The 23,258-nt window shown below is 36.7% G+C and overlaps 1 protein-coding gene across 14 annotated transcripts in view; it reads right to left on the bottom strand.

Moving 5' to 3' along the window:
• The window catches only part of NTRK2 (neurotrophic receptor tyrosine kinase 2), a 317,064-nt gene that overhangs the window by 265,255 nt on the left and 28,551 nt on the right, over positions 1-23,258 (bottom strand). For all 14 annotated transcript variants that reach the window (XM_019750108.2, XM_019750104.2, XM_019750100.2 and 11 more), the window contains 6 exons: positions 21,246-21,320; positions 21,074-21,145; positions 16,635-16,703; positions 13,697-13,851; positions 684-820; positions 56-188 (listed from right to left, as the gene is read on the bottom strand). In XM_019750108.2, the coding sequence (XP_019605667.2) occupies positions 56-188; positions 684-820; positions 13,697-13,851; positions 16,635-16,703; positions 21,074-21,145; positions 21,246-21,320 (641 nt within the window). The remainder of the gene's footprint in view (positions 1-55; positions 189-683; positions 821-13,696; positions 13,852-16,634; positions 16,704-21,073; positions 21,146-21,245; positions 21,321-23,258) is intronic.

Here is a 23,258-nt window from a genome sequence, read left to right as displayed (position 1 = left end):
AGGTGTGTCCACGATCATTTGCTAATTAAAAGCACATGCCAGTCTGATTACGTACAATGCACAGTGAGGTTCACAGAATCTTGATCTTCTCCTACAAGATTTTCTGCCACACAAGAGATTTGCTTTCCACTGTCATCAGATGAAATGTTAGTTATCCTTAAGGAGCCCTGTGTGTGGCTTGTTTCATTCTACAAATGAATTAACAAAGATAATCTTTATTAGGACTGATCCCAAGTGACATGATTTGGGGTTTCTTCCACTAACTAGAGAAAATAGTTGACAACATTAGAAAATGTTTCCAGCCTAATCTGGGATGGGAAAAGGAGTAAATCAGAAGTTACTCTATTCCTCTAGATTTCAATTGTTTAGTACGTGAAGTTGAGTTAATCCTTGAACTCCAACCTACCTTCCTCCAAGGGAAAAGGAGAGTTCACTCACCTTGCTCACGATGACATAAAAAGCTCACTAGACACATAGAGACTCTCCAGTTTATTGGGTTTACATAACTAAAATGCAAACCTGCATTAGTCTTTATTAAATAAGAATAAATAAGAAGCAAATGTACACCAAAAGCTCATCACACGTGGCCCTATACAATATGATATGATCACTAGGATAATACAATCTCAAGTTCTGAGACACTCTTGTCTCTCTATTAACACAGAGCCAAACACAATCCTTACCATATGTTTGGAAACCAGATTACCAACATCCCAGTACAAATTCGGAACTGGATCGCCTGCAACACTACAAGATAATGTGATAGACTTTCCTTCCTCCACAGTGAGGTTAGGTGCGGCCAAGTTGGCTGAGGGCAAACCTGTGGAACAAACAAAGTAAATTAAGACATATACAAACAGTTAAATGCATTACCAAAAAACAGCAATAAATTAAAAACTCTTTATGCTTTAAAATTAATCATTACTTTCTGAGACTGATTTATGTTGATCTGAAAAAAGTTCCAGGTTGATAAACTTTATAGATTTAATGTGAACCAATAATGTGAAGTAATAAGATTAGAAAACAAACTGTACACATTTCTTGAAAATATTATTGCACAATAACTTTGTTATTTAAAAAAATCTAGCCTATAGAACTATGTTTTCTACTTCTTTTCCTGTTCTACTAGTTACTACTGCCGTTTTTTGCACATACATGTGTAGAACATCTTATCTCTCCCATCTCCTCCGCTCCACTTTTTTATAGTAAAATAACAAAAGAGTGAGAGGCATCTACATTTTTTGCATGAATCCATTTCTTGCAGTAAGCAACTCATAAATCTAACCCACTACTACACCTAGATTTTGAAAGAATCAGAATTAGACTATGGAAGAAAATACAGTTTCAAAGCATTTTTCAAAGACGAAGCTCGAGCCATTACAGCATTACGTTTCAAAGCTATATAAGTCATAGTTAATATTATGGGTAAAACTGGTCACCCTATTTGTGATATGACTTTAAAAAAGTTATATGGATCCTAATTCCAATGAAAAGTTCCTTTGGTGGAAAAACCCCGAGAAAGTATTTATTATCAGATAAAATTCTGAACCTTATAAACGTTTTTGACTATTTCAGCAGAGCATCATTTTTGTACTTTTACATTTGAAAAACTAGCTTTCCTTTATGGATGTTGCTATCACTTCATTAAACTATCACACCTTTTGGGTGTTTACACTGCTTGTAACCACAGGGGAATCATAGTATTTCTCACATGAAGGCGGGTCTTAGAGGGTGTAATAATATGTCAGTTTTTGCCAGTCAAGTCAGTCTCTTGCTTGGTATTAGAAATTCTGCTTGGGACTGCATTCACCCCAACAGCTATGACCCACAGAACTATGACACATCATTAACTCAGGAGGAATCTGAGGTCAGAAAAGGCAATTCATCTTCAACAGTCATTAAACTGCAATTAACGCACCCAGCTAGTGGTATCTGAACCATCATCTTCACAATACTATGCATAAACCCCTCCCTTATGGCGCAGTCCTTACTGACAAAGCCTTTATTCTTTATTATTAAAATCAGACAGGAACAAGATTTACACAGCATATGTCTCATGGTAAGCCCACCATTGGCAGAGGACTTTTCAACAAGATCTGGCTTCCAGTGACTTGTGGGACCTTTTCGGAAGTCTTCCTTCCTGTTAGCCTCCAATAGAGAGCGATGTCGTATCTTTCACTGGGTTTCAAAAAGGCCCCTAATTCTTTGAGTTGTACAGGACAATGATGCATATACGAGTGATCAAGAGGCAGCATGGTTAACAGGAATGAGCACTGGGTCAGGAGTCAGCAGCTTGAACCCTAAAACCAACTCATACTACCATGTTTCCCCAAAAATCAGACACAGCCCCTAGCAGGACAATCAGCTCTAAGGCGTCTTCAGGAGCAAAAATTAATATAAGACCTGGTCTTATTTTACTATAAGAATGGGTCTATAATATAATATAATACAATATAATATAATACAATACAATACAATACAATACAATACAATACAATACAATACAATACAATACAATACAATATAATACAATATATTACAATACCCTGTCTTATTAATTTTTGCTCCAAAAGACGCATTAGGTCTTATTTTCGGGAAAACAGGATATGTGGCCTTGTGTAAGTAATTTCCTCTCTCAATGTATTGTCTCTTAATTTCTATAATGTTAAGTTGTTAAAATAGAAGATGTAACTCTAATTTCTTCTAGTTCTAATATTTGGTGACAACTTCCATGACAATTAAGCTTCCCAATTTATGAAGAAGTATGCCAAGGCAAGATATAAAATTTTAGTGAAAAATCTCCTTGAAGTCAGTGGTATGAGCTAGGTGACTTTTTTAAATCTTGTATTTTTTTTAAATCAAGATCTATAGTCACATAGTTTGAAGAGTCTATATTTCTACAAGTCTTGTTATAAAAATTATTCAAACTACTGTGTGAAAAACAGTAGTCTCACCTCACCCATGTGACACTATTTCCTGTTACTAAGAGGCTCTCATTTCATCTCTTTTAACTTCTTTCAGGGGTATTGATCTCTATAGCACTAAATATCATCATTACATTGCTACCGCTTGATTTTTCTGTTTCAACATGATCTACTGATCTCTCGCTATGGAAGGTGAGAACTAAGCTCCCTTTCACCAGAAGGCCAGCCTTAGCACACTCAACATACTCTGTCCATATCTTTGCATATGCTGTGAAGTTAGGTTGTCTAGATGAAGTTTATTATAAAAGTAAACTTCTAACAGCTGAGCCATCCTATGTAATCATTATATATTATCAGGTTTAAGACAGCATTAATTATAAGATACAACACTGTGATATGTGCCACTAAGAAAAAGAAAAAGCTAATGTCAACTCAACTATGATGCAATGTTTTCTCATCACTTAGATCTCTTATTATGTGGATGTTATTTATACCTTCTGGACACTCCATCAAATGTTTTCATCCTTTCTTTCCTGTTTTCCAAATTTTTTGTCTATTGTTCTATTTGCAGAGAGATTTCCTCAGATTTACCTTTCAAACCTACTTTTGGGGTTTTTATTATTCTGTCATAGTTTTAGTTTCCAAGGCTGATCTTTCCTTCCTGGATGGTATTCTATTATTATAGCACCCATTTTTTCTTTCATGGGTGCAATATCTCTTCTGATCTCTACGAGATTATTAATTATAATTTTTCTTCTCTCCATATAAACTTTGTTTCTTGTAACTTTTTTCTCTCTTTTTTTGTGTTTTTCTTTTATATCATAAGCTTTTCTCAAACAGTTGGTGATCCTCGGCCATTTACACATCCATACGAACTAGACATTAGAAGCACCGTGTATTCATTAACCATCAGTTTCATTGTAGGACAATATCATTGGCTTCCTTACTGGGTACTCCCTGATGTCAGCATTATTGAATCATTTGGGGGAAGGGACCGGTCAAATTATTCAGATAATATTCTTCCACTGTCCTGCTTGGGAGAGGAAGAAGGCTGGAAATAGCAATATACAATATGTAAATTTGTCACTTTCCTATGGTTCTCACAGCTTCAATTCTATCTGGAGTTCCTCGTGGCATTTGTTTTATCCTCTTTAGAAAATAAACCTGCTGAGGAGAGAGGGGTACAGTCACCTGGGATGTATGGAACAAAAATGGGATTAACTGCTTCTTAATACACTTTCAACCAATCTTCTGTATTTGGTTGAGGAGGCATTACCTGTACTCTCACTTCCTGAGCCTTGTAGCAGTTCTGCAATATAAACCAAGTTTCCCCTTTAAGTCAGTTACTACTTATCCCAGTTTGCAATTTATGTGCTTTGTGGACTCCTCCGTCATCTTCTTTGTACGTATAGATGTATCTGCCAATTCTGGAGGGACCATAGAGCCAGAGCCTGCCATGCTGCTGTTTTTAGGGTATGACCTCCTCCACAGCCAGACCCCACCAATAAAGCTTGGAGACACCCCTCTTGGTACCTCAAGTATTAACTGATGGGATGAATTTCCTACCTTTTATAAACGTATCTCATAGTTTAGACATTTTGAGCAGAAAATTGTTAAAATAAAGAAATTCTCAGTAGAGACTTCTATGCCATAATCTTAATTTCACCTATAAAATCTAATGTATTTTTTTCTTCAAGCGTAAACTTACATGACTAACAATTCTAAAAATGCTTGTCTAATTACAGTACATTACAGTAATAGCATACTCTTATCTAATACTTTAAATCATTGTTTTATTTAATCCTTACGACCAATCTTAAAATTCATGAAGACTGAATTTTGGAAAAGTCAAATACGTCTTCCAAAGTTGTCCAAGTACCTGTAGTCCTGAGCTTTGACCTTACAGCTCAGAGTCTTCACAATTACACTATACTCCCACTCCAGACTGCATATACCCAGTGAGGCTTCAGCACAGACCATAAATACCAATATATATCTATGATCTAGGAATTTGGTTCCTTAAAAAAATAATTATGTGTCTATTTATGAGGGAAGAGTGAGTCTCCTTTATTTATAGAGAAATTGTATCACCCTGTCACAGCAGTTTCCAAAGGAATCTGTGCAAAATTGGCCAAGTCTAGATCTTTCAAATGTAAAGCATCTGACTCACGTTAATTCTACATCATTAATATGCTGGCCAAAGACTCAATAATGGAAAAAACAATCTGTACTTGAAATATCACTTGAGGTTTAATTAGCACAATAAAAATGAATTGGGAAGCATGAATAGCCAAAGCAGGATAAACCATTTGCCAGGCACTACTTCCTGGCTTAATCAGATTTTAAATCGGCTTGAGTACAAAGCAAAGCTCAGCAATGCTTCCAAGAGCTTCTAACACTACTGTAATGGGATCCTGATCTAAACTTGAGAGACGTCTTCCTTTGCACTCTGAGAAACCTCACTGGGGATAAGAGATGACTAGCTGTCCAGGCAGCAGACACCTCTGTGTCAATGTCTCTTGTCCTGGATGTGTTCAGGAAGGACAGACCCGCCTGTAGACCTCAGCAGAATATCATCAGCCATCCAGGGAAAAGCCTAATTTTCTTTAGATCAAGGCTTCCCAAACTTTCATATGCATATGAATCACCATCAGATCTTGTTAAAAATGTTGCTTCCTTTCCAGTAGGTCTGGGTTGGGTCCACATTTCTAACAAACTCCCTGTTCCACAGACCACACTTTGAGTACATAACGGGTGTTGGACTATTGTTCACTAGGTTTCTGTTTCTACAGCTGTTATTTTTAAACCTGACAGTAGCCTAAGCAATCATCCAGTCCACCAAACTTCCCCCAAAGTGTATAGTGTGTTCTTTGGAAAATGTAATTCTTTCAGATGTCCTGTATTAGAAAGAAAGAAAAGAAAGAAAGAGAGAGAGAGAGAGAGAGAGAGAGAGAGAGAGAGAGAGAGAGAAAGAAAGAAAGAGAGAGAAGAGAAGAAAGAAAAAAAATCAAGACAAAAACAAAAAAAACTATCGAAAATTCTGTAACTCTGATGTTCACTATGTACATTACCACATTAAAAGCTCTGAGAAGTCCTGCTCTAAAGGAACCATTTCACTATCATTGATCTTATATTCCCCAAGCTTATTTGAGTACATACCAATTCTGTGGTATCTTGTGGCTTTGTTGCTTTTATTTGAAGTAATTTAACAAAATATAAGATATACTTAAATTCAGATATACAATATGTTTAAACCTAAATATTCCTAGCGATGATAGTAATAACGTTAATAGTTAATATTTATTGAGTACTCAATATGTGCCAGACCTCATCTGAAATATTTTCCATATTATCTTATTTGTCATCCTAAAAGCTCTAGAAAATAAGCGTCATTAATATCCTTATTTCCAGATGAAGAAGTTAAAGCTGATCAAGTGTCACAAGTAAATAGCTATGAGTGGGAGCTGGCTCTGCCTTACATTTGTCTGTCTATGGCCTCAACCAATACATTGATTGGCTCTGCTCCCATATATTAGTGCACGCTTCTGGAGAGTTGACCAGATTGTTAGGTCCTTTGATCACTAATTCAAAGTATGCAGGTTCTCACTGTTAATAATTGAAGAAAACCAACCTCTAATCATTTTAGATTGTTCTCTAGGCTTTGCAATAAAAGAGATGGGTCAAGTCTGCATTTTATTTTTCAACACCCACCTGTAAGTCTCGATTGTGTTTTTCTGTATTTTTTTTTTTTTAATCTCATTTGAGTGATCCAGAATGCTATTCATTTCGTGTTGGGTCATCACTCTGTGTGTATAAAAATATTCAAGTAAATTATGATCTTGTCTCTCTCTGTGTTCTCTCCTCTCACTTTTTATCTTCTTGGAAGATCTTCCAATTTCTTGGTCTCCTAAACACATATATTTCACTACCAGAAATGAAGCCAGAATGAGCCTGACCTATTTACACCTGGTTGCAAAAGTAAAATTAGCAAAGAGACCTTCTAAGCTCAAATTGAAAATTGTGCTCCTATGCTAGTGTGAGCCGTATTATGACAGTGACAGCAGCCACAAAACTTCCAAACACAAAAATTTGAAATGCCTGACAGGTTAGGAAAACAGTTTTATTTGCCATTCTAAAAAGATAAAGAAAAGCACCGGTCCAATATGTTGCTCGCCTTATTTTAGTAGATAAACAAAACTGATCTCTAATCAAAGTAAGCAAAGCAGGAAACTAGATTTTGTAATAGTTTAAAAAAAAATCAACCCAGCTAAGATGCTAAGAAAATAATGTTTTGCACCAAACTAACTTCCACATAGAGTATTAAGACAGCATTTCCTTTTAATCTTCTGTGAATGCTAACAAAGTAGACTTGCTTTCAGTCTGTTTTCCTGGTTTGAAACAAACAAAAGAGTACGTATGAATATGCTAAACAGATGTGTACTACAAACTATGGTGGAAACCAAAAACAAATCTTAAGAATAAATCATTAGAATCAATTTGCCTGAAGGAATCAGGCGTCTCCTCCCGGGCACCTGTGAACTGACCTTTCTCATGATAAACAGTATTTTGTTGATGTGTCTTAAGGAGTCTCTATACTAAAAGTTCAAATGTTGGAAATGGGGAAAATTGAAATTGTCGGTATTGAGTAACAAGGAAACCAAAGGCAGGACTGATTTCAACCCACAAAACCATTAAGGATGTTTTCCATAGTAAAACACTCCTTCAACCATCAACTGAATTACCACTTATGTTCACTGCTTGGCTAGTTAATTATTAGTAAAATGGGTTGAGGGATTGTTTTGGAATGATCCAGAGAAATAATGCCTTTCTTAAATATATTTGCCATCTACTTAGAACAGAGCGTTTCATCCACTACTAACACTTCCTGAAGAAACTCTGTTCCAGAGATTTGACTCATAATTATAGTGTAAAAAAAATTAAAACATAAAGTACACTGTTCCTTAATACTCCCATTCAGCCAAAGGAAATGATTAAAACGTTTTTGAAAACTAACTACTGAAGATCAACCAAAGTGTACAGAAAGTGGGGACAAAAGTTTTAGAATATACTATGTGATAGTTTCATTGAAAAACACTAAAAGAAGCTGCAGGGATATTTTTTATATGGAATGATAAATAATCTTCCTTAGCGCTTGTGTGATTTTGGTTTCTGTCTTCAGAACCAATGCTCATAGCACCCCTTTTTTTTCCCAATTTAGGTGGAAATTTTATATGATCATGTTTTATTGTCTTGTAGTTAATCAAGTTTTTCTAAGGTTAAAAAGAGACCTTGTGGGGCCGGCCCGGTGGCTCAGGTGGTTGGAGCTCCATGCTCCTAACTCCAAAGGCTGCTGGTTTGAGTCCCACATGGGCCAGTGGGCTCTCAACCACAAGGTTGCCGGTTCAACTCCCACAAGGGATGGTTGGCTCCGCCCCCTGCAACTAGCAATGGCAACTGGCCCTGGAGCTGAGCTGCGCCCTCCACAACTAAGACTGAAAGGACAACAACTTGACTTGGAAAAAAAAAGTCCTGGAAAATACACACTGTTCCCCAAGAAAATCCTGTTCCCCTTTCCCCAATAAAATCTTTAAAAAGAAAAAAAGGGACCTTGTGGAGAAACAGACCACTACGTGTTTCACAGCATGAATAAATTTACAATAATTCACAGCAGGAAGGGACTGTTAGAAAAATATTGTGGAGCATTTTGACTGTGCAGTTATTGGGAACGCCGCAGCGATACTTCCCTGCCCCGCCTGCCATGATCACTTAATCACTAAGGGCAGAAGGAAAAAGGAGAAAATGAGATTCTTTCAAAATGCAATGATGACAAAAATTTCAAAGGGAACTGCAAAATACTAAAAAAATATGGTAAAATTTGGCTAGAATAATATGTGTTTAAGTTCTCTTATACTGAAATATCTGCATCATTATATTTAAAATCTGACCCAATATGATCATTAATATAATATGGTTCATGCATTTATTAATTGATAAATTCAGCAAACTTTAATCAAATCTCTATTATGTTCAAGGCATGCATTAGGCACTCTGGAGGATGCAGGGTTGCATGTAAAATGTAGACAACTTGTTCACCACATGATACCTACTTGATGAAATACTAAAAGGGGAAGTTTTTTGTTTGTTTTTAATTACAGTTGACATATAATATTATATTAACTTCAGGTGTACAACATAGTGATTAGACATTTATTAGTTTGGTACAAAAGTAATTGCGGTTTTGCAATTATTTTTAACCTTTTAAATTGCAATTACTTTTTTACTAATATATACCTTACAAAGTGGTCACCCCTGTAACTCTAGTACCCATTTGACACCATACAGTTACTGCAATATTATTGACAATATTCCCTATGCTGTACTTTAGATCCCTGCAACTATTTTTATAACTGGCAATTTGTGCATCTTAATAAAGTGGAAGTTTTTAAAGAAAACCCACCTTGTAAAGAATTAAATCCTAACAGCTCCTTTTTATTGAAATTATTATCAGTTGCAAACTGAATGAAATAGCCATAGTTATTGGCAAATCGCTGATTTACAATGATGAAACACACAAGACCATACACTTATGAGTTATTCTCAATGTTAGCTAAAAAGTTTGATCCCCCCCAAAAGTGGAAATGAGATGAATTCAACATATCTGTGGCTTAACTAAACACAACAGATATGTTTTAAAAACTTCCAAAGGGTGAGACCCAAAAGAAAAGCCACTTGCCATGAATCCGTGTTTTAAACAAGATCTAACTTGGAGACATTAGCATATTACCTGATTTCTTCAACATGGAATTTCAGAGATCAAAAATCCAGTGTAATTTACTGTTCAATCTAATTTCTCTTTAAAGAACCAATGTTGGGAAACCATCGTGAAGAAAATTAATACATAACTAAATTGAAGTCTCACCCACTCATCTCAAATCTCTAGAAATTGCATAAAACAAATTTTTAATCCATGTTGGAAAATAATAAAGCATATTATTGATAGAAAAGAAACTATGAAGAACCCCTGACCAAGAGAAAGCAGGGAAATAAGATTAAAGAAAAACAGCACAGCCCCAAATGAACACATAGTACGTGCTAGATGAAACAGGGAGGCTGTAGGCCAACCCAAGACTGAAGGGGTGAACTAAAGAAGAGAGTAGAACCCCATGGAGGCCAAGCCACAAGGGCAATGGTTACCAACAGGAGGAATAAGCATTCCACATCCCGCCCCTACTTTCCTATGTGGACACAGCATCCAGCAACAGCTGTAGTTACCTCCAAGTGGAAGCAATGAGTGTGAGAACTGGACAGGAGAAAACCAGTCATGCTAGGTTCTGTGACACCCTAGACATACGGTGACCCCCAATGTGGAAAAAGGCATTTCATACATGAAAACCAATTACTAGAGAGTGTGGAAACTGAAAATTGATTGTTGGAAGAGAAAAATTCAGTAGCTAGAGAAATAGCTGAAGGGCAAAGTAGTGAGTAAACCAATTCTCCTACAATGCAGCATGAAAGAACAAGCAGGTAGAAGGTATTACAGAAAGATTGAGAGGTCTGAGGGAGGAGCCAGAAGTGTAAATATTCATCTAAATAAATGAGAAAATTCTTCCAAAAGTGACGACATGAACACTCATATTGAGAGGGTAACACTACCTATCAAGCAGAATAAATTTTAAACACATACACACACACCTGCACACACACACACACACACACACACACACACACACACACACCTAGTTACACTGTGTTAGAATTTAAGAATAATGTGGATAAGGACAAAATCTTACAAGCTTCTAGAAGAAAAGAAAAGCACATGTTACCTATTAAGAAATAAGCAGCAGGTTGGCCTTGAGCAACTAATCAGCAAGACTGAATACAAGGAAAATATGGTACAATATCTGCAATATTCTAAGAGAAATTATTTTGAGTCTAGAGTTTTATACTCAGCCAATACTATTGAGAAGAAAAAAAAAATACAGCCTAATTTTCCACAAGGCAAGAACATGAAAAATTTTTTAATTTCTCTGAAAAAAATGTTAGAGAATATACTCCAGCAAAAAAGAAAAACCACTCCAAGGGGAAGTAGTAGGATACAAAAATCAATGATACACAAAGAAATAGTAAATATTCAAAAAAAATCAAGTAACAATCTAAAAACAAAATCCCAGATGGTAACAAAGTGAGAGACCGGTGGAGGAAGTAAAGTAAAAGTATCTTGTCCCATTGAGGGTTATATCTAGATACTTACAGAAAATATTGTTTAAATATGTGTGGTATTATACATTTACAAAAACAGAAACATAATTTATAACTTTCAAGAAATGAAGAAAAAAATGAAACAAAGAATACTATCAATGGAAGAAAAAGAAAAAAAGGAAAACTAGACAAAGGATATAAATAGGTAATTCACTGAAGAATAAACACAGTGTCCAATAAATATAAAAGATACCTGATAGTAATCAGGAAAATGCAAACTAAAAAGCAATGACATAAATTTTTTAGAGAGACAAAAAATAAGAAGCTTGCTAATATAAAGATATAATTTGCTGGGGTGAGTACAAATTGGTATAACCATTTTCTGAGGTTCAAACCAAATAAATAAAAAATTCTGCTTCCTATTATGTACTCCAGGAAAACATTTGCTCCTGTACATATGTACAAAGAGAATATGTAAGGACGGTTGTGGAAACGTTTTGGTAGTAATGAAAAATGGGAAATAAGCTAAATACCCATCAATATGGAAGATTTAACATACTCAGGATTTATTTTACATGAACACTATGCAATAATTAAAAAGAATATGATATATCTATGACTACTGACCTGAAATTGTTGCAAAGAAGTAAAAGACAAGTTTTATGTGTAATACAGGAAGTTTTACAACAAAATGTATCAATATTATTGTACAATCATAAATAAAAACTCTTGAAAAAAATAAAAATTAACAGAGAAATAACAAAACAGTCTAAGAATAGGAAAGTGGTAGAAAAATAAGTTTATCCATTCATCTTTTATAATATTGCCTTTTGGAAAGCATCGTTCACACTGAATTTGTGAATGTTACCATGAATGTAACAATTCAATCCTAATGCATCAGTCAAGTGTCTGTTCTCTGACGGTGGATTCAAAGTCTCCCTCTCATACACACAATTCATTGACTATTTTGTAGGAAACAAAAAAATTATTGAAAATTGACGAATTGATCAGGAAAAATTAAGACCAGTGCACTGCTACCCTACGGCAATCACAATTGTCTATCAACAACACGTACGGTGGGATGCATTATGGAAATACTGTCAAGACAACATGGCCACAATTAAAAATTAGAATTGGTTTCAGGCAAGGGCAAAGCAAACATCTATTAAGAGGCAGTTTGTGAAATCAGAGCAGGAGGCAGATGCTTTCTCTTTTTCCCCTCTCAGTGGTTACTGAACCAATGTGGTCACAACAGCCATGGGGATTTGGGAGCTGGCCAAGAGGCCAGGTGACTCAACATTGATTTCTTATCCCTCAAGGCAATTTCTCTCAGTGGTGCAAATTTATACAAACAGTTACCTTTTTATCAATCACAAAAAGATATATATTAAGTTTTTTTCAGTGTTGGCTAGCAAAGAAACCTGAGGGAAGCTGGCAAGGCACAAAACCTGATTTCCCCCATTATGAAGCCAAAGATCTCTAGTTATGACAGAAAAATCTGTGGCAAGGGTAGCTGCTGTCTTCTAAGCCCCTTTGGGGTAAGAAACAAACCATTATCTTTCCTTTTATTAAATCCTCATTTAAAATAAGCAGCAGCTACATTTTCCTTAAAGAAAAAGTGATCCCAAATATTGGGTCCACTGAAAACAAAGAACAGAATGTTTATGGTTAATTATACAGACAGGTTCCTCTCGGACAAGAACCAGGTGCTACGTGGCTTTCTGTTGAGTCACCAGCCACTAGGCCAGAAGATCAAATATACTAATTGTGAGATGATTAACTGGTTGACTAACTGATTAAAATTTCAACAGAGGAATAATACACATACGCATACGTGGGTATGCTAGAGGTGTGTCACAGAAGCCCTTAACAGTAAAATCCTAACAGGCACACTTGGATGTTCCTTTCTTATAAACACACTGAGCCTCACAGAGAGCTGTGATTTTATTATATGGTGCCTTTTTAAATTCTGGAGGTGTAAATGCTGAGGAGAGGAGTGATAACAAGAGTAAAGGAAGAGATTATAAATTCAGACATGGGGGAAAGCATGTATAAGGGCAGATTTGCAGTGTCCCATCGAGAGACACAGACATCTGGTAGCAAGACAAGTTTAAGGGAATGTGCTGGATTGAATCTCATTTTCTTGTGCTGCCAAGACACTATCACCTTGAGATCCTTCCGTCTATATGGCCTACATGCCAACCAAGTATATATGTGACCAGTGAAGTACCACACTCTTAGCAGATACTTTTTGGATGGATGGATGGATGGATAGGTGGATGGATGAACAAACAAATGAACAAAGAAACAAAGGAATAAAGAGTGTACTTTTTTTCTCTATGCACTTCAAAGTCCTCCATTCAAAATTAATATTCTACTTGCAAAAAAAAATTAGCAAAGTTGCTCCCAGCTGATTTCTCCACACTGCACACAAACGTTGCCTGACTCTCCGGAGACATCAACAGCATGCTATATAAAATCCGGGTAGTGGTAATCTTCCCAGACTCTCCACCACACCAAGGCAATTAGAATAATTAATAGCAACTACACTCATTGACTTAAAAGTAAATTACCACAATTGGGTATCTGCAGGTTCACCAGGGGGATATTCTTGCTGCTTTCATTTAGGCAGTACAAATCCTGAGTTTCTGGACTGGATTTAGTCTCCTGAAGAGTCTTGATCCACATAATATCACAGGAGCATGTAAATGGATTGCCCACCAAGATCCTACATGGAACAAAAATGAAACCCAGTTAGGCTTCTCTTGTTAGTTTTAACTACACTTGTGTTCATGAAACACTTACAAAATTATGAACTTTTTCTAGCCAGAAATCTTTGGCAGTCATACCCACCTTAATAGTATAACAGTACTTATTATTCGTTCATTGCCCTAATACTTACTGAGTTTCTGCTATGTGCAAACACCACTGTAGAGACTAAAGGATGCAAAGTGATATACGGCGTTTCAGAATAATAAGGACACAGGATAGAGACAGAAATAGCTGCAATGTAGGACAGAAAGGGTGTCTCATAAAAAGGGGTGGGAAAGGTGCCATGACAAATTTATCGCACTTATTATACAGTTATTCAGAAGATCTTAAGTGAAGATGCCATCAATAAGTTTTCAGGAACACTAACATATTTATTTCTGGCCAGGCTAGAGATTGCAAGAAATGTTATCAATTAATAAACCTAAACTTCAGTGGGGAGCAGAGCAATTTCATCTTAATTTAAAATGAGACTGTAAACACAATGCTAAGATTAAAGTGTGGGAACTAATCAGATGGCACTCCTAGCTTTCTGCAACCACCATTTAGTCTGACTGATGCAAGAGTGCTGGCATGAATATGAAAGAGAGAACCTGGAAGGGAGCTCTTAGACCTCCGGCATGCACACACAGATACACACACACACACACACACACACACAACACACACCCCACACACCAAGCTCAGGGTTTCTGAGAGCAAGGATAACTGAGCTCCAGATTGAGCCTCTTAGCCCACTGTGAGAGGGTCTGCTGAGATAAAGCCACCATTCAGCTGTGCTGCCTGGACTCCTGTGGCCTGTGATTGGTAAAAGAGGAAGTATTCAAGAGGAAAATAAAAACCGCAAGAAAAAAAAATCTTTATATGCTTATTTATAATACTCAGTGGCCTATTTAAGATGAATTCCATTTATGGTAATGAGCCTTTAAATGAGGCCATTTAAAATCGTTACATAGGCTCTGCCTGGATTAACCGCAATACTTAAGATTTCCGTGAGGACAGGACCTGAGCTCTGCAACATCATTTACTCCTGTGGTTTTCTGGTCAGGTTCTAAGAATCTCAGGGATCCCTGGAGACTTTTCCTGGAGCTTCTTTGGGGAAAATGTGGTCATGGCAGACTCATTCAATGCGTGTCTGCTTGATGGCCTTCAAGTATCCCTCCAACACCAAAACAGGATTTGACGCTACTGGATATGGCATATAATGCAGAAGAGATCCACAGTGTTTAAACCCCAACTACCCCAAGATGTTTCCTGGCATTCTGAGTACATGAAAAATGAAAGAATCTTTCTGAAAAGAAGGCATGATTGAATCCGCAGAAGGATAAAGAAGTGACTGATCTTCAATTATACATATAGAAATGTTTGTATGACCACACAATGCTGGCAGACAGCTGGTGTTTTTCCTCTAGCTCACTGAGCAAACTCCTTTTTCAGTGATTGTTATTACACTTATTTGTCTAGGCTTCTACCTCTTCCACTGGATAGCAGAATCCTAGAATACAGATAACAGTTCTCCTTATATCTCCATGGCCCAGTGCCATGCTAGTTTGATTTGTAACAGGCACACAATTAACATTTGTTAAATGAATTAATTAAATAGGCTTAAGGGAGAATATTGAGACACATGAATTTGGAATCAGAGCTCTCATTTTTAACATGTCAAGAAAAGTTTCTACAGTGATGCTTAAAATTTTTACAGAATATCTTATTCTATTTCATATATCTTCCTTAAATTAAGTTTTTCATGCCAATCCCTGTGTTAGAAACCTTGTGTTTCAATTGCCTAAATTCAGTTTATTACAAAAAAATTGCCAATCGCCAAGACTTTAACCATGTAACCCTCATTATTACCTATTAACTTGTCACTACACTTGTAGCATCTTCTAATCTGCACAATTTCCTCATGAATAGGGGTAGATCCTACAACTCAGGCAACACACAGTTTAAGCAAAAGCTTTGCCTGGTATGCAAAGGCCTTGTCCCTCTGGGCCCACCTCGGCCACGTAGTAGAGTCTCTGCTTTTGGGTTCTTAGGGTACCTTACCCATAGGAATGTCAGCAGTTTACATTTGCTTCATGGTAATAACACAAAAACTGAAAACATTTTGAAATGCTGGCTATTAGTCATCAACACATTTCAATATTTTTCCTATCACTTTATAACAAAGGACATTGGTGCATAAGGATAAATAGTGAATGCAGTGGCAGACCTAGATGAAAATCTTATAAGAATGGGTCAGGAGGGAAAAGGACGACCTCTTCTCCAAAGTTCCCTAAGCACCAGCAGGCATTGTGGTTGGTAGAGAAAAGCTTGGGTGTTTTTCTCATTGTTACTTCCTCTTTGAATGGGTTTGCTTTCCATGAGGGCCTGGACATAACAGGGTCCAAACAGATGCTATGAGATATGTCACCATTTTGACACAAAGCCGCCATCTTTTTCTCTTTTTCCTTCTATTAGGAAAGAAATCATTTATGTAAAAACAACACTTAAACTCGTCATAAATGATATATTACTATTGAGATTTCTAATTTTTTACTACTGAATCACATCTTCATAAGGGAAGAAATCAACAAGTCACCAAAACTTGAGAAATCATTTTTCAAGAATTTTTGACAGTAAAATAGATCTGTAGCATCACTCATTTAAAAAAAGAAAAGAAAAGAAAAGAAAAAACCTTAATTCCCCTTTTCCTTGAAATCCACCCCACCCTCCAAACGCCACACAAAAATCATTACTTACAGCTCAGACAAGTCAAGGTGACGGAAATGTTTCCTAGACAAATTTGTCAGCTTATTTCGAGTAAAATTGCTGAAAGGAATAAAAAACATTAATTGTGAATCTAAAAATCTACATTTTAGGAATAAAGTATTCAAATAGAGATTTTTAAAAACATATATATAACTTTATTTGATCATGGTTCATGCTTGCTTAGACCCAATAATTTCTTTCTTTGATCTGGAGTGATAGCTTAGTTTTTTTTGCCTCTCCTATAATTCTTGCTTGGGGGTGAGGCATAATTTTCATATTTTCTATTTTTAATCCCTTTTTTACCCAAAAGCTTATTTTTTCACATGCTGATTCAGAGCCAAGTTACATACCTCCTAGAGATCTCTGACCTTTTGAACAATTAATAGGAACATTAAATTTAATTTAATTTAAAACCATAAACTCACTAGGGAGACAAGATGTTTTAAAACTAATGAACATCATGAATATTTTCAAATCATGTGACATACAAAACTCTGAATAGTAACTGGATTTAATACATCCTTATAGGAAAGAACATACCTATTGACTGATAAACTCTGTTGAGATTGTTTATATGTGATTTCTAAATAACCAGATAATTCCATAAAGAGAACAACAAAAAAATCAGATAAAAGACTATGTCAGATTTTATCTTGAACTATTTATTCTAGCGACGTATCATTTTAAGATTTGGACCAACCAATGAAACGCTGTCATATTTGTGATTGAAAAAAATAATACGGATTTTACTCATATGTTTCAAACATGCAGTTTTATTCAATGGACAGGAGTTTCAGTTTCTAATGATCAGTACCATGAGACCTTCGGTTGGGAAATTCTGAGCCATAATCCTGGCAGCTGACTCTCTCTGTGAATTTATTTACTAGTTGTATTTATTTAAAAAATGTCCAACGATTGGGCCTCTAGCCACGTGTTTAGTAAGTAACATGAATATAAAACAAACCAACTTTTACAAAAACAGCCAAGCTTTCAACAAATTGCAATGAACCTTTCAGTATGTATTTCCTGCTCTGGAAAGTGAGTGTTGCTGGGCTGTGACTCAGATAAAAATGGGAGGCCTGAGGGGACAGTAATCCTGGGCCCTTACCTGAGCCGTCTGTTGTGTCAGCCCAACAGAATCACTAGCTGAAACATCCTGCTATATCTCACCAGTCACCTTCAGAGAGGAGTTTAAACCCAGGAACTAAGGCTAATTAGTTGATGAATAAAGAAAATGCCTCGTAATTCAAGAATGCCTATGTCCACTCCCTGCTTTTATTCTATATTGACATTTCCACTCACCCAAACCCCTACCTTCACAAGGGTGCCCTCTTCCTTCTATGCTTGCATCTTCTCTCTTTTCACACGGAGTGTAAAGTGTTCACCCACATGAAAAAATACTCCACTAGAAAGTTTAAAAATGTGCCCACATACACCTTTTCTTTTGAAATGTGAATTAAGAGTCTCTCGTTAGAGTACAATATACTAGAAAGTCAATCTGCCTGTCTTCTCCAGAGTTCTGGAGACACAAATGGTTTTATGTCCATCAGAAATCCCCATCCTTGGGGTGAGGGGGTGAACCTGTTCTTCCTCCCAAGAACAAGGAGAGAGGAAGCAAAGAAAGAGGACACTTATTGTCAAGGTTTTCCGGTCAGCTAGCGAGCCGACACCAGGAGCAGCTGCCTCTGTCCAACTGCCAGCAGCACAGCCCTGAGCGGGGTTATGCTCCAAAGAACAAGATGAGTTTTATGAACCATACTTATTATTGGGGCCAAAAGCCAAAAAGGAGGAGGAAGGGGGGAAAAATCAACAATCCTCTTACTGTTTGATTATAGGACTTTGCAAAGGAGCTAATTAGCACCTCAGCAAAGCCCTTGGAAAACACAAATCCTGGTTTTTCTCACAGTCTCTGTGTTCTCAGGGGTCAGGGAGGACTTAAAGCACCAAAAAATAAACTCAGTGACCAGTTACAAGGGCTCTGGAGAGTCATCATGAGATGATAAATATGCACAGCATAGAGGGAAGTGTGATGAAAGTGAGAGACAGGAGCCAATCTGTATTTCCTTAAAACTCAAGTGAAGTAGACTGCTCTTGTGCACATTTTGATACTCTTGGGGAAACTCACAGAGATAATCAGTACATCCCAGAGATAGAGAGAAACAACTTCTGATACACATTTCTTTCCCAACTCACTGTCACCCACTGGGTTGATATTCCAGGTAAGAGCACAATTTGCATGTGGTCAATCAGGGGACAGGAAGGCAATTGCCCCAAGTCCTCAGTCATAAACAGAGGTTGGTACTAAGGTCTGGAAAGGCAAACGCTTGACTTCATTCTCTCCTCCCTCTCTGCCATTCTCAAAAGTCAACTATTTAATTTAATTTCACATTTTGGTGATTAGGAGCCTCTTTCATCACATGAATATATGAAGCTTTCTGACATTTCACAACTTCTTCATAACTGAATACTTGCCTGCCTTCATTCTTCCTTACTATGTAAATAGGCCTACCCATATCAATAGAGTTTTTGCAGTTTGTCCAATGATAGGACTTCCAGACTATTGGCTTTTAAAGAAACTATATAGGATATGCTCATCTCTTTGGTTTCTTATTTTCAAATGGTACTTCTTACAACACAAAGACTGTCATTAAAATTATTCTACCATATATCACCCTGAAAAAAATATACAAAGTGGCTTTGGTTTTCATAGAAATAGCATGTAACAGGAAAAGTAAGGAAAATATGAGTTATAATAAAGAAATAAATACATCTATTACTAAAACTACAATTAGCCATAGCCCACTATACAAAAATCAGAACATCAGGGCTTAAGTGATATGGTAAAACAGCCAGTAAAAAGTAGTTGTTGAGTAATTCGGGTCTAAAGTCAGCTGTAATGAAAATACCAGAACTTAATCACTAAGGTCATTAATTACATTTAAGTGATTGCATTAGAGAGCATTTTGCCTTTTTCTTCCATCCAACTTGTCTCTTGTTTATGCTATCAAGGCCTACGCAGACATCAGATTTGTGCAGGCAAATCAACTACAGAGATGAGGCCAAAAAGCATTTAAATGAAATGTGTTAATCAAGTTCCTTGGAGTTTTATCACATTTTTGCCAAATGTTTTTTATCTTAATTCTACAGACTTTATTTTTAAATTGATTTCATCATTAATGCCACCTATAAAATATGAAGTCACCGTACTGGCTTTACGAAATTAAGCTTTTTCATAATATCAACAAATTTCCATAAAGAATTCAGGCAATCTGCTCTCAGAAAATGCTTCCTTTTATAACTGGCATGAAAATCAGTTGGGAAACTGTTGTCCCCAAAAAAAGAAAGAAGACAAATGTTACAAGAAGGACTGACTCTCAAATTTTAAGGATGGCACAAATTTTGTTTCTTATTGGAAGAGCATGGCCAGGAGTGAGTCCAGAGGTCCTAATTCTGGCACTTTCAATCTGTGGACCCGAGCAAGTCCAACAACTTCCTCACTGTGATTTTATGTCCATGCAATGGGAATAAAAAAGATCTTCCCTACCAGTTTTTAGAAAAATCAAGTGAGATAATGCAAGTGAAGAGCCCTATAGGTAAACTGGAGACTCTGAGATATGTACGGCATTATCGCAGGAGAATTTGCAAAGCACAAAATGGCCAATAAATGCAGGCAACATTCCTCCGGAAGAAGGTCACATTGGAAACTCGGGGCATGGGGACACCAATCTACGCTTAGGAGGGGGTGATCCTCTGTTTAATGAAGAAACTTCTCAGGATGGCCACACTTTATGGACTAAGTGTCATCATCTACCAGGATTTAGCAGCAAACAACCTACGAGCTCCCACTGTCCCTATTTCCATTTGATTTCAGCTGACAAAGCCTCAATATGACTTCAGGGAAAGCATTTGCTATTATTAATAATTGTCTGAACCTTTGGCATGCCCCATGATTTATTTTTCTCCACTTTTATCAATCATGACAGACAGTTTTGGGAACACGAAAGTTCAAAAGCGGTTCTATTGTAGCAGGGAAAGCATTAGTAATTTTTAGCTCCCTAAAAAGGCCACGGCCAAGTCAGTTCCTTTCAATTCCATTGGTTTGATGTCTTTCAGGAAACATCATTATTCCAAGGAAAAGAATCAAGGACGCTGTACCAGAACATAGTTTTCACATCAGGCTCCTTGCTCTTGGCCTATTGCTCTGTCCAAGATGGAAATGGCCCAGAAACTCATGAAAGGGAATAATCAAGCTGTTCTAATACCCCTCTGAAGCTATTCAGAAATCAAAGTTAGTGTTTCTAAGTTATTGTCACAGCTATACCAAGTTTTAAAAAAGGAGATTTAGAGTTGGAAAGGAAGGAAAATAAACAGAGGGGGGAAATACTGAATAAATTGGGTCGTGGGAAACAAAAGAATCATCCTTTACTTACATGTGCTGTAAGTTGCTGTTTTTCAGAAATGCTTTGTGAGCCACAAATTTTAATCCAGAATCCACAATTGTCCTATGAAAACACATCATTGCATACATGTTAGAACTAACCCATGAATAATAGAGCATAAGGAAAAGTTCTGAAACAAAGTACACAAGTCCTAAGTACTCACAGATTTTTCAGTCCTGTGTAAGCTTCAACATCATCTTCGTTGATGATTTCTAACCTTTTCTGATTTGCAATGTAACTGCAAAAAAAGCAGAAAGTGATAACCAGTGACTCAGAACGTAGGCAGTACATAAAAGAAGGGGGAACTTCCACCCAACTTCACCAGGGTGCTCAAGGTGATTCTTCCCCACCCAACTTAATCACACCATTACCAAAAAAAAAAAAAAAAAAAAAAAAAAAAAAATATATATATATATATATATATATATATATATATATTATATTATTATATGGCTAGGGGTGTCAGAATGTGATTAAGGGAAAAAAAACATGATTGATTAAGTTTCACAGTCAATGACAGGTTCGCCAGGTTTCATTTTTTTCTTAATCTTTTGTCAGTTTTTCAACTAACAATTTCAGTTTGCCTCCCTTTCCATGGTGTCTCCTGTGCATAAAGGTGAAAATAACTTGGAAATGCATCCACTGCCTGTCAAAAGTGCTTCACCCTTATGGCGACAACCACGGGATGCTGGCATCATCACACACAAGACAAATCACATCTTTGCTCACATTTCAAGAGAAGCAGTCACGCCCTCCTTTTGCCTCCTAAAACACTGAAGCAGATTCCCTTGCCCCTTTCTCTTTCTCTCTCCCTCCCTCTTTCCTCACTTTCTCTTTTCCTAGCCCAGCATCCCCTCTTTCTGCTTTTGTCAGTAATTAATACCAGTGTTTCCTTTCAGGAAACACATTCCACAAATCCCACATGACCCTAATAGGAACCTTCCTCTTCCCCCACCCTCCAAACCCTCAAATATAGGAGTACACTGATGAGTCTGGCTGGTTAGAGAGTTCCATTCCCTTAGCCATGGTGATTGGCTTAGAGATGTGCATGTGACCTCAACTGGACCAGTGAGAATCTTTCTTAAAATTAAACACATGAATGCTGAGACAAAGAGAGTCTCTCTCCTCCTCTGGGATCATAGCTGAAAGATTACGCAGGCCTTGGGCTTCCATGGGAATTTTTTCTGCCACAAGGAAACAGACTGTCCAAGACAAAAGTCAGCACACAGAAGAAAAGAAAGCTAAAAGATATATAAAGAGACAGAATCCTAAAAATGTTACTGGAGCCTTTGAATCCATTCATTTCTGAGGTTGGATGTCACTAACAGAAGTTTGATCTGATTTTCTGTCACTTAAAACCAAGAAAATCCCTAGTAATACAAACACTCAGCTATTGGAAACTGCTTCCATGGGCTTTCCTTGTGCTATAGTTATTTGAGAATCTATCTACCCAGTTTTCTTAGATCACAGCCTCTTTGAAGACAACTGGATCCTGCTTTATAGTTCTTAATATGCACCACAGTATTTAGTAAAGTACTTTGCACATGGTAGGTATTCAATGCATAAAGGATGGATGGATGGATGGGTGATGGATGGATGGATGGATGCAGGGGCAACATTTGAGTTCCAAAAACTATAAGAAGTTGACCCAGGATGAAGTTTCCCTTTCTTTTTCAAAAAATTTAAGATACATGATATATTCCGATTAAGACACTGAAAACAAATATATAAACCTGTTGTTACCAACATGAGTTTAACATTTTTTTAAAATAACTAATGGGGAAGAAGATACAGCTACCTAACCCCTCCAAAAAATGACAAAGATTAATGTAATCCTTGGTACCCATTTTTAGAAAACAATTTTTAGAAATAAAATAAGTAAATGCTCTGAGGGAACAAAATTACACCAAAGAAAAATAATTTTAAAAGGACCCACATAAACATTGTTCCATTGCATAAAAATGCAACCACCAAGATAGGAAGACATCTTCTACTCAAAGATCTTGGTTCTCCTAGAGACTCAGGGCCTGGCACTTCATAGATGTGCAGGAAGGATGCATTCCCTTATCTCCTTCTACCACACACAGAAGGAAACATTTTAAGACTCCAATTTAATGCTCCAACAATTTTCAGCATCAAGAGTTTTTACAGAATATTTCAAAATGATCTCACTTAA

This window comes from Rhinolophus sinicus, linkage group LG04 (genome assembly GCF_036562045.2).
Source record: "Rhinolophus sinicus isolate RSC01 linkage group LG04, ASM3656204v1, whole genome shotgun sequence".
Lineage (NCBI taxonomy): Eukaryota > Metazoa > Chordata > Mammalia > Chiroptera > Rhinolophidae > Rhinolophus > Rhinolophus sinicus.
The sequence above is the reverse complement of the archived record's forward strand: the minus strand, read 5'-3'. Positions and strand labels throughout refer to the sequence as shown.